This window comes from Schistocerca gregaria, unplaced genomic scaffold (assembly GCF_023897955.1).
Source record: "Schistocerca gregaria isolate iqSchGreg1 unplaced genomic scaffold, iqSchGreg1.2 ptg000182l, whole genome shotgun sequence".
NCBI classification, from domain to species: Eukaryota; Metazoa; Arthropoda; class Insecta; order Orthoptera; family Acrididae; genus Schistocerca; species Schistocerca gregaria.
Genome location: NW_026061732.1, coordinates 262,083 through 274,263, shown reverse-complemented (window position 1 = coordinate 274,263; position 12,181 = coordinate 262,083). Strand labels below are relative to the sequence as shown.

General features: G+C 46.5%; 2 protein-coding genes across 2 annotated transcripts; one reads left to right on the top strand and one right to left on the bottom strand.

The window, feature by feature from the left end:
- Positions 1-2,953: 2,953 nt before the first annotated feature.
- LOC126304717 (mitogen-activated protein kinase kinase kinase 7-interacting protein 3 homolog) lies at positions 2,954-3,894 on the top strand. Its single transcript, XM_049991892.1, has 2 exons — positions 2,954-3,388; positions 3,479-3,894. The coding sequence occupies exons 1-2, from the start codon at positions 2,977-2,979 to the stop codon at positions 3,892-3,894; spliced, it is 828 nt and encodes a 275-aa protein (XP_049847849.1). The 5' UTR covers positions 2,954-2,976.
- Positions 3,895-4,468: 574 nt separating this feature from the next.
- Positions 4,469-11,800, bottom strand: LOC126304715 (chromodomain-helicase-DNA-binding protein 8-like). Its single transcript, XM_049991891.1, has 2 exons — positions 9,013-11,800; positions 4,469-8,766 (listed from the first exon to the last, which is right to left on the bottom strand). Exons 1-2 carry the CDS (start codon positions 11,379-11,381, stop codon positions 4,569-4,571), a joined length of 6,567 nt encoding a protein of 2,188 aa, XP_049847848.1. The 5' UTR covers positions 11,382-11,800; the 3' UTR covers positions 4,469-4,568.
- Between the last annotated feature and the right edge of the window lie 381 nt (positions 11,801-12,181).

The following is a 12,181-nucleotide window of genomic DNA, read 5'->3' as shown; positions in this document are numbered from 1 at the left end:
GTATTTTTGACCAATCATGATAATGATAGAGCAAGTACACCTATTGCATCAGGCTCACGTAAATCTATGAGCTCTACATCTTACAAGAGTGGATCGAAATTTGGAACAAGAACTAAAAAAGGCTCCCAGCTTGCACGACGCAAAGGTTCTAGATCCTTCAAGGTCATTAGCCAAATTAAAAAGCTAGAGTTGCCTGAGTCAGACACAGAAGTTGTTCGAGAATGTTTGGAAACACTTTTAACTCGTGTGCAGACGGTTTTGTTTGATACTATCATTGAAGAAGTTATTTTTCCACACGAAAAAAGGTTTGATTTTCTGCCTATCCAGGAATCCATTAAGCAAGGTAAGAGGCCGTTTGAAGTACAATTAGACGATCTACTGGTTTTTGATTTGAAAAATAACTAATATTTAATTTAGAATTTGGGGCATTATCCGTGGTTTACGATATAGACCCGTACTTCACACTGGAAGATATGCACGAACTCAAAGATGAGAGACTTGAGGGCAACGAAACCAAGGTATGTGTTCGTTTGTTTGGTGGTGCTGACGACTAGTTTTGATATGTCAAAGACTGATCTTAAGCCAATATTTATTTGTTGCTCTGTTTCGTAGCAGCAGTCACTTTTTGTGCCGCTACTTCCTGTACCGAAATGGAACGCTCCAAGTTTGGTGGTGTCTCCGTCGAATTCCAAGACGGGTACACCAAAGAGCTTATCGTCGGTGCCTTCTTCAATTAGATCGAAGAGAAAAGTGCAGAGTAGGGAAATACGTAACCTTTTGCAAGATGCTAAAGTCTCTAGAAAGCGGGATAGAGTAAACATTTTAGGTGTTTCAGATGAGTTGAAGGCATTTTTGGAGAGCCTCGATAACGTTTTTCAGCAAATAAAGAAATGCAAAGAGCACTTCGTTCCGTTTTACAAGTCCGCTAATAAATCTGAGGTGTCTGACAGTAGCTATCTGGAGACGGCTGAAAATCCCACTGATATCCAAACGTTACTGGCAAATTTGGAAAATAGCATCTATTTTTCAAAATCTGATTTTCAACGAGACATAGATGCGATGTTTCAAACTGCGCTTGCCAATAGTAAAGATGACCACGCGCTCGTCGAACACATTCAAAAACTTCAAAAGTTAGCCGACGAGCTCATGGCAGAAGTGAAAGATGAGGACTTTGCCAAGGAGCACGATTTGCTGAAAGATATGCTGCCTCAGATTTTTCCGGAAATGCACAATATCAGGGATAAAGATGATGAAATGTCAGACCAAGGTACGGACGTACCCAGTGGGAGAGCTAAGAAGCGCTCGAAGAAGATGTTGACGAGTGAGCAAGCTAAGGAAACGGGGGAGGGCAATTTAGCTGATTCAGGAAAGTGGGTAGGACACGAAAACCAAGAGGATGCGGCTAAGCGTGCTCTATTTTATCAAGAGGATCCTGCACTGACAAAATGGAAGAACGAAGTCAGAACGTATTTGCGCGTGGCCAAGAAGAAGAAGGAGATGAGTGGAACAGAAGGAGCGATAAACACAGGCGATTCGGCGTCTACAGAAGGGAGTCAGGTTTGGGAAAGTGTTGAAGCGGATGCTAGAGGTGGCGACAACGGAGCTGAAAAAGACGCCGTATTAGAGAGTGAAGAAGAAAAATTGATTAAACAAAATAAAGGAGTTACCATTCTGAAGTCGCCTTTGGTTCCAGACCCGTTGTGCGAGCTTCCCTCTGTATATCTTTTTCCGTTTCACTGGCACGTGGCCGCGTCAAATTGGCCCAATTTCTCTCTGACGAGTGAGCTGCTGGAAAGCGAAGGCAGCAACGAAGGCGTTGGCGGTTTCGATGTTCCCGCGGTTTTCGAAGATTCAGCAGCAGGCAGCGGTACAAAAGGTCAACTTGTGAGGACGATCATAGCTAGGAACAGACTGTTGATGCAACGGGCGCCGAAATACGCAGATGCGCTTTTAAGAAATGCCAAATTTCCAGTTCAAGCTGCGGATGGAGCGGCTGGTGGAGGTGGCAGCGAAGCAGGCGAAGACGCGACAACTGCGTACGGTGAGGAGGGTATGAATGAGCTCTGTAGACAGCAACCTGAACTGGGTGCGGATGTGGCTCGAGCGCCGTCCGGTCCTATTGATGGTGCGGTGACAGAACAGGACATGGCGCCACAGTCGGTTCAAAGTATGAATTCAGACTCGATAGCGGATGTGGCGTTAAACGATAAGACAGCGGTGGTCCAAGAAACAGCAGCAGAGAGGGCAGGTGAAAAATGCGAATCGGTAGCCGATTTTTCGTTTTCGGACTCATCTTCTTGTCCGGATGAGGCTCGAACGAAAAATATTACACAGGTTCAGGCCAACATATACGACGCTTTTAGGACGTTAGATCAACAGGTTGCGCCCGATTTACTCAAGCAGTCGGTAGCCCTTCAGTTGTTGTTAGCCGGATTTCAATCAACGAGCGATCAGGGGCTGAGTGTGCTGACTGAGCTGGCATCTGCGTTCATAGAGAGGATTGGGTTTTTGATGACCACTTTTTTGGCCATGCCGAACTCGACCGCGGACATGCTGGAAATGCTGAATCGAACCATGTTGGAAGTGTACCCGTATGGTCTAGAAACGATAATAGATCTCGCAATAGCTCGAACTATAAAAACGGAAAACCACCTTCGAACCGCAAATTTAAACGTGATACAACGTCTCGCCACTGACGAGGCGGTGGAAAAACTCAAGCATTTTCAGGAAAAAACGTCGACGACTGAGAATGAGAACTTGGAGCCAGCGTCGACCGACTCGGTCTACTTTTATATAAATGCCCCCTTTGCGAAAAGAACAAAGTTCAGAAGATACGACAGACTAGAAAATTCCACACATTCCGCCGCCTCTCATTGGGAAAGTGATGAGTCGAACCACTTGAGCCATCACGGTACCTTCTTGCCTCAGCTGCAGCACACGTCGAGCAGCAATGGCACTAGTGATTTGACGCACACGATGGCCCCTATGCAGCCCACGTGTACATTGCCCAGGCAGCAGCAGCAGCAACAACATTCCAATTTGGTTCTGTCAATGGCCCCGTTTAAAACACCGACTTATGGCGGAACAGATGACCAACAAAGGGTAGTTACACATCCTGGAATGCAGCTGAAGGGCATTCAGAAAAGGTATCCTCCACATCCTCACGTCCCTATCCAGATGAGCGGTAAACACAGCAACTACCTTGTGAACCAGCAAGAACCATCACCAAAAGCAGGCAATAATGACAGCGGTACAACTTTCCTAACGAGCAAAAATAATTCAAATTATGCCAATCAGCAAAACACTTCAAACTTGTCTGTCAACTATTTCCCACCCTACGTAGAGTCTAAAACCCCCAGACAACAACAGCCGAGTCAACTTCCTCAAAGTTCGACAATTTCCAGAACACAACCCGGGTACTTGCAAAATGTTTACTCAACCAATCTACCCACTCACTATTCGACTCAAAACTATCAAGGCAAATCCCCTCATTCCTCTCCCAAAATCAACGTGCAAATGCCATCCGCCGTACACGAAAAGCACGAGTATGTGCTTACTCCGTCAATTCTGCCTTCGACCCCGGCACTCTATAAGCAAGAAAAACCTTCCTCCATCTCCATGATGTCTCCCATACAGAAAGACGAGCTAGCTCCCGCGAACCAGCCCGGAAACATGTATCAGCCAAATTCATCGATGTCCCAAGGCGCTGGCCCAGAGAGAGATAGCGGCATCATAGACGATAGAAAAGAGGTGAGAACTGTACGAAACAGAAGGGGCGGGCACATCAACTACAATGACGAATACTACTACAACGGAGATGGCACATTTGAAGACAGCATCGAGGATAAACCCAAAAGGAAAAGAAGGAGAATGTCATCGAAATCAAAAAAGTAAACGCTCTAGTATTTTTTCAATTGTTCTTTGGGAAGCGTCAAAGGAACCTTTCATTGAGAATTTTAATCCTCGCCCTCAGTAAGCCAAACGCCAACTTGTAGAAAATAACCATTTGTATAACATGCACATAATGTACATATATGTACCCGCGCTCAAGGATTGAGGAACGCGTACCTTGAAAGACAGTTCTTAAAATTGCAGTCATCTTAGGCTACAAATATTCCACGGCTTTCGACGCGTACGCCATATTCGTGCTACATTCGAGGAGAAGCTCAGAGACAAGGACACACTTTGTATCCGAGGGGCTGAGAACTAGAGTATGCGTCAGATGTCCGAAGCAAAATTGACACTTTGATGAATAAACTTAGGAAAAATCACGCGATCTCATTCGAATGGAGCACTCCCCACATTAGACACGTTGAGAAAAACGCTAAAAAAGGAGCAAGTATCCGTATCGAAACTAAAAAAGAAGTATACATCTTGAAAATTGGACGTGCTTTTGAAATCATACAAGAATTGCATTGCACTTAAAAGAGACAGTTTCACTTACACAAGCATTCATTCGTCGAATGAAATGCCCCCTATTATCTTCGCAAAAACTTTTCGCCTGACATTTAAACCATTTTCAAAACACCGTCAAATAAACAACAATTTACTATTGAAATAATGTATCACTACTCCGAATAGGCAGAATCTCTATCATTGGCCGACCAGGCGTGAGCGAATGTTTTGGGATTCTTTCGGACTGCCAAGTTTCGACGTTTGCTTAGCGTTCCGGACTTTGAATGAGGCGGAGAAGCAGCGGATTCACATACTGGAGTGATGCCTTCATCGTTACAGTCAAATGAGTCAGTATCAATTCTGCCAAGTCCATCGTGGCAATTTTGCTTTTCACGTTGGGACGCCGTTGCTGAACCGCATCTGGCCTCACTGGCGGTACTGTCGTCAACGGCGGTCTGATGCCTGGAGAACTCGGACGCGCGAGAACGGACGGGGGAGGAAGCGGACGGTTGACGTTTTTCGGCACTGGGAAGTGAATCAATGAGTTCTGCAATTTTGGGACAACTGAGCCCAAAGAAATCGGCTCCAGATAGGCAGGTCGTGATGGGGAAGTCGGGCATCTGAGTTCGAATACGAGCTAGAGTCATGTCCCAAACTTGCTGAATATCGGGTGCCTCCGCAAAACACGTAGAGTCATCCTTAGAAGTTATGCGGAAAATTGGACACAAATCATCGCTCGACAAAATCTCACACACGTAAATAGAGCGTATGTTGGGGGTGGTACAGGAAAAATATTCACGATAGGACGTAAATCCGATGGGATAGATAGGCGTATCAGGACTAGCCGGAGAGCTATGGCCGACCATTTTACCAAGAGAGTGAATAGAAATAAGGTTTGGGACGTAAATGGGAAACAAGACATTGTTTTCGAGGTCGCGGTCAATAGGGATGTCGTCCGGAATGCGAAATATGGAGTCGGATGGCGCGGTGGGTTCGTATTTGTCTGAAGACGTCGAACACCCTGGATCTGCAAATTCGACCTCGTTGTGCGGTTCTTTTTCTTGTTCGTCGCCGTCGTCGGACGGAGGGCAGACATTCAGCGTAAGTTGCCTCTTTTTGGATGGCCTTGATGCGGATGACGAAGAATTCGAGTCGATGATCGTGCGGATCAAGTACAACAGACGCTTCCAAAGTACCCGCTCGGGCGGCATGATCTGCGAGTAAATGGCCTTCATATCGTCGTCGACGTCCCGCTTGTAATCCGCGTCCAGACTGTCGTCGCCCCTGTCCGACTGAGAGTTTATTCCCTGTTTCGACGAGGAAAAAAATGTGTTTAAACCATTTTCTTCGAAAAAGCATTTGGCTACCTCGTAGAATTCCAGATCCCGATCCGCGCAAAGCTTGTCCCAGCGGCTGAATCCGTGCTTGCCAACGCCGACGAGCAGGGAGAAGTCGAATTTCGGGTGGTTCCACCAAGACGGGAGGCCGAATCCGGTCAAAGCGCATCCGTTGATTCGGTCTAAAATTTCTTGTTCGGGCAAAACGGTCACATTTCGGCGCAAAGCATTGAACATGCAAATGCGCTCGCAAACGCGCTTCGCCTGAGAAACGGTGAGACGCAGGTACTCAGCCTTGGCTTCGAGCTCTGCGTCCGTGTACTGGGGCAGTTGATCAGGATCCGTTATTCCAGTCAGCTGTGCGCAGTCTAACTCGGAACTGCCCAGTATGTCCTCGTAGTCGTCCTCTGCAACCGTGCGGCGACTTACGCGTTGGTTCGTCTGCTTGGAATTCAAGAGGTAGCAGCAGACCGCGATGAAATCCAGGTAGTACTTCTGAATGGCCTCAAACGACTTGTTCGTCAAACAGGCCTTTTTGTAAATGAACGACCAGCCATCCTGGCTGTTGCCAGCAGAATTGTTGGCCGCACACGGGGCACCGTAAATCTGAATGCTACGATAAAAGTCATTGCGCTCGCGCTTGGACCAAGACGCCTCCTTATCTTCCTTGCGCTTCTGCTTCTCCTCCTTTTCTCTCTCCTTCTCGAGGCGCTTCTTCTCCTTCTGCTCGTTCTGGGTGCGCTTGCGACGCATGTGTGCGAACGCCTTAATCAGGTGCTTCACGCGGTGCGTGAGGAGCTTGCTAGGCGGCATGCTAAGTAGCTTCGACTCGTCGATCGGAAACCCCGGAAACGCCAAATACTCCTTCGGTGCGCCGTCTTTCGCAGCGGGCGCAGTCGACAACGAGTCGTCGGCGTGCTCGGCGGCCGCGGGCAACGGCGACTGCGCGACGTCCTCTTGAGTCGATGGTAAAAAATTATTGTTGGACACCGCGTCACCCTCGTTCTCTAACGCTCCCGAATCGTCCCTGTAACCGTCGGCGTCATTGTTGTCGTCTAAAAAGTCGGACGAAGACTTGTGCTCGTCCTCCTTCTTGTAGTCCTTTTTCGGCCTGTCCTCATCCTCGTCCATGTCGACGTCCTTGATGTCGTCGTCTTCTTCCCCATTTTTGGACCTCTCCTTAATGGGCTTCGGCTTGTATATCCCAAAGTAAGACAGCACCGGATCGCGAGCAATCTTGTCGTACTGGCCAAACCCCCACTTCCATGTGCCAACCAGCAGATCCCTGTCGTGCTGAGCTGTCCACTTCTCATCGAAAAAAGTGGGATCACCGCCCTCTATCTTCGGAAAGGTGTCAGCCGCGAACTCCCCAAAGTTGGACCGAACCAACGCTCCAACTTCCGCGAGAAGCTCAAGACGCTTAATCGTCTGGGTAGCCGTGGACTTCATGTTCTCCAAAAAGCGAGGCTCGTTCAACATCGGATCCTCATTGCAGAAATAACTGACCTCTTGCTTCATCTCCTCCTTGTTGTTCAAATGCCAATAAATTACAATACTTTCGTCGTTCGGCGCGTGCGAACTCTCCTCTATGAAGTCCAAGTACGACCTGCCCGGCCCACTAGGCGGGAGCCCACCCATCTCAATCGTGTCCACACCCATAGGCTGATCGAGAAGCTTGTTGGTCAACAACAACTCTCGTTTTGCCTCTAAAATCTTTTTGTCGCGGGCTCTGAAAAGCTCTTCCTGTTCGACGCGAGCCTTGTAACGCTTTTCAGCCGCTTCTATTAAATGCAGCGGCACACCCGCCTCTGCCTCCTTCTTGTGGAGACTGTAGGCGAGCATTTGGCGCTTAGACGGAGAATACCACGGATCCTCCGTAATATCCTCAATGTTGTCGTCGCAATTAATAATCCGACTGATAACCTTGTCCTCCGTATCCCCGTCGCCCAACGCGGAAAACGAAACGAGCTTGTGCAGGTACGCCCGCCCATAGTAAACCAACTCCTTGAGCGACTTGGTACAGAGCTTCGCGTTCCGCTTGATCTCGCGCCAGCGACCAAAGCCAAGAAGTTGAATCGCCCTAACGAACCGATTGCGCTGAGTCATGTTCCACTTGCGCTTCTGGAAAATGGGACCGGACGGCTTGCGATAGCGCTCCCCGTCCTTCTTCTGGCGATTCAAACGCACCAACTTGCCCACACTCATCGGCACGTCTCGGCGGCGATTGCCGTCCGCCTCGGTGTACGCATCGTCGTCATCGGTAATGTCCGCGTTCACCTCGTCAGACTCGCTCACGATTTCGGAATCAGAAGAATTCAGACCCTCTTTGACGTCCGGACGCTGGACGGAGCGACGCTGGCGAGGCTCAGTCAAGCTATTAAAACTAGACCGCAACGGCTGACTCGGCATCACCTTTTTCCAAAAATCTGGATCGTTCACGTCCAAATCCATATTCGCCTGCTCGGATGCAAAGGTGGCCTTGCTAAATGAACTGCCAGACAAATTGCTAGAATCATGAACCACACACATGGTGCGCTTGGAAAGAATGTCTTCAATGTTCTCTTCGCGGAAACGCTCGTACGTGTTGTCTCCACGAAACAAGTCATATACGCCATGCTTCAACAACGTGTCAACCTCGGAACTGCTAAACTTCGACCTGTTGTCATCGTCCTCAATCACGGTGTTGCCGTCGTTCATACGACTCAGTACAGCTTGATTGAGACCAAGCTTAAGCGATGCGCGCTCGAATAGCACACGCTCGTATGTACCACGAGTAAGAAGACGATACACCTGTACACTCTTCTGTTGACCAATGCGGTGGCAACGAGCCTGCGCCTGCAAGTCGTTTTGAGGGTTCCAGTCAGAGTCAAAAATAATAACCGTGTCGGCAGCCGTCAAGTTAATACCCACACCACCGGCTCGGGTGCAAAGCAAAAAAACGAAAATGTCACTTCCGGGACGAGAAAAACGATCTATAGCAGCCTGACGGTCATTTCCGCGAACTGTACCATCGATTCGCTCGTATTTGTGTCCTCTGAAAAGTTAAAAAGTTAGAATGCGCGAAAAACAGTGATGGTGTCAACGCAGATAGAAGCGTCTCGCATTTCCGTTTGATGTGATAACTATAAAACAAATTAACACATAGGTTTTGAATGCTTTGCGCAAGAGAGAGTGGCTACAGCCGCTCCTCTCTCGCCAGGTTTAAACCTGCCAAATAGAGCCCCAAGACTCTGACGGTACAATTTAAAAAAAATATTAAAATGCTGTAATATAGACATACCGATACTTTAAATAGTCCTCTAAAATATCCAGTACGCGAACCATCTGAGAAAAGATAAGTATTTTGTGACCCTCTGATTTTAGTCTCGGCAAAAGTTTGTCGATCAACACCAGCTTGCCTGAGGATTCAATCAGCGATTCATTCGTGGTATTCTGTTCCATATGCACGACGCCGAGCTCAGTCTCTTCCACCCCTTTCAGCAAGTAGGGGTGATTGCAGCATTTTCGAAGCTGCATCATAATGTTGAGCAAAGATGGAAGAGATGAACGCGACTTACTTCCTTGCACTAAATTATCAAAGCTCCGCTCTAATACTGCGCGATAGTACTTTTTTTGAATTGTTGTCAGCTCGACCTCGATAATCGTCTCCTCCTTCGGCGCAATCGATTTCTCCACATCTTCCTTCATACGACGCAGCAAGAATGGACGAAGTAGAGTGTGCAGCCTTTTCACTTGTTCTGCGTCTTTCAAATCACCGAATTCTTCTATAAATGCATCCAAAGAGTTGAACTGAACCGGATCAAGCAAGTTTATCAAAGTCCAGAGCTCTTGCGTGTTGTTTTGAATAGGGGTACCAGTGAGAAGCAGAAGGTGGTCATACTTGAAGTGGCGAAACTCGTTCAACAAGCGACTAGATTTGTTCTTTAGGCGATGGGCTTCATCGATAGCGATGTATTTCCACCGAATAGGAGACAGCACTTCGGTATCGGTCAATACCATCTCGTAAGTTGTTATAATGATGTGAAACTTGAAAATCTTTGAGCTTTTGATATTGCCTTTCTCGTCTGTGTAGTTCCACTCGTAATCGCGGATAATTTGACGGGCTTCTGAATTGCCGTGATAGACCAAACAATTCATAGTGGTCCAGGTTTCGACCTCGCGGCGCCAATGAAGTATTGTAGAAAGGGGTGCGATGATCAGAAATGGACCGTAGATATTCAGCCAGCGATAAAGGTACCATAAAACCGAAATTGTCTGAACGGTCTTCCCAAGGCCCATCTCATCTGCAAGAATAGAGTTCCGACGATTGTACCAACAACAGCAGAGCCATTTCATACCTTCTAGCTGATATGGACGGAGTTGATTCCCGTCTTTAAATTCGATGTTTGGAATGTCGTTCCAAAGGACCGGGAGTGAACGAGCTGCACTGAGGGAACTGTCAGGTTTGATAGTCGGTATTGTATTGTGCTCTTTGAATTCTTGAAGCCGAGCGGTATCTTTGATTAAATCTGCTGGCTCCCAAGTACTTTCATTGTAGGGAAGACCCTGCCACTTTACATAATAGTAAGTTTGTCCATTCTGTTCTTCACAGGCCAATATACGGTCAACTTCAGTGTACTCGGGCTCAAACGGGGGGTCCGGGTCTAGAACGGGGTCTTTGTTTAAAAATCTCTGTAAACGCTGCTTGCCGAGTTTTGCGTTCTCTACGACAGCCTGCGGAAGCCATTCACAATGTATGTAGCTACGTTGTTTGTATTTGACATAGTATTCATATTGAATTTCTTTATCTTCGGTATTATTGACAGATGCAAGGCCGTTCTGATGCTCGGACGGTGCAGCAGAATTGACTGGTTTTGAAGAGACTATGCGATACGCTAAAATCTTCTCAATTTGAGTGCTTTTTAGGCGCATCTCTTTCGAGAGACCACTCTTGTTAGCAGCCGAATTAGTTGCTTCGTCCTCACCTTCGCCATCCTCAGCACTGTCTTCTGCATTCGCTTGTTCACTTTTCAATACATCGGTTACACAATTTCTAGTCACATTGCTGCTAGAACGATTATTGACCTTCTTTCGACAAACGAATTCTTCTTCTTCGTTAATCAGGCTATCTGAGTCATTGTTCTCTGAATAGTTGTGACGTTTCCGCTGCCGTAAAGATACTCGCTTTGTCGGGGGCTGCTGGTTGCTGACTTCGTAGTCCATCAACGAATACTCACTGTCCGGATCACCATCTTCGGGATAATCATGGCGGTTATTGCTATTGCGACGCTCAAAAATGCGTGAATTGACAACATGGGATTTATTTTCATTTGAATCTTCTGTCAGTTCATCATCGGAATCATACGCTCTTCGCTTGCTTTTCTTAGGGTGTCTTCGAACGGTTCGGCCATTCGCTGGCGTGCGAACAGAAGGTGCTTGATTATGAAAATGCTTCCGGGGTCTCCCTCGTCCTCGCTTAACGACGATTTCACTTTCGGCAGGAAGGGATATAACACCAGAAGACGGACTAAGGTTGTTGAGCATGAGGCCGGCGCTATTTGGTAAGGGTGATGGCACAGAAGTAGGCGAATACAAAGGAGGCGACAGCACTTCGCCAGAAAAAGACTGCCAGGCAGGGTTTTCTTTGTTTAGGTAATCAGGCTGATACATATGCTTATTTTGAGGGTCAAGAGAAAGGTTGAGGTTTGACGTTCTAACTGAGGGAAAGTTCTACCAGGATTCAAGTACAAAGACGAAATAGTCAGGGTAAACCCATTTCCGGAGAGATTTACAACTATTTCAGTTTGAGCAAATGCCAAGTTGCACCACAAAGTGCAAAATGGAGATCGAGAGATAAAGCGATGCAATTTTATTGTTCGCAACGATTATAAAGCAAAAAAAAAGTCGGCATCGAAAAAGCGGAATATTATAAAAGTATATGCTGTAGGAGACAAAAATACAACGGCTAAATAAAACATTCGACTAATCAAATGTTTATTCCAATAGTTAATCCCAAAATCAATAGTTCAAGTCCATTACTTCCTTGGAAAAATCAAGGCTCAACAAGATTTAGCACAAGTGAAAAATACAAATTACATATGTTACACTACATCAAAAAATAAATGTTTTTCAGCAGTCACTCATTTCTCTGATTTTGAACAGAAGGGTGGCTTGATTTATACAACTCAGTAGTTTTCGATATCAAAAAGTGAAAGCTATATGATATACGGCAAAAAAGGAGAGCTCAGGAAAATCCAAAAATGGCCGATTATTTCAGTTTGTTGCGCGAAAAATATCAAAAAGAATAGAAATAAATAACAAGCTATAACGCCATGAATAACCAATGACAAAAATATCGGCGCGTGCGGATTAAGTTTTCACGCTTTTAATTAATTTTCAAAATGAGGCGGAGAAGAGGTTGCTCTGTTATTAGAAAATGTACAAGTAGAATTAAACACCTATACTATGTA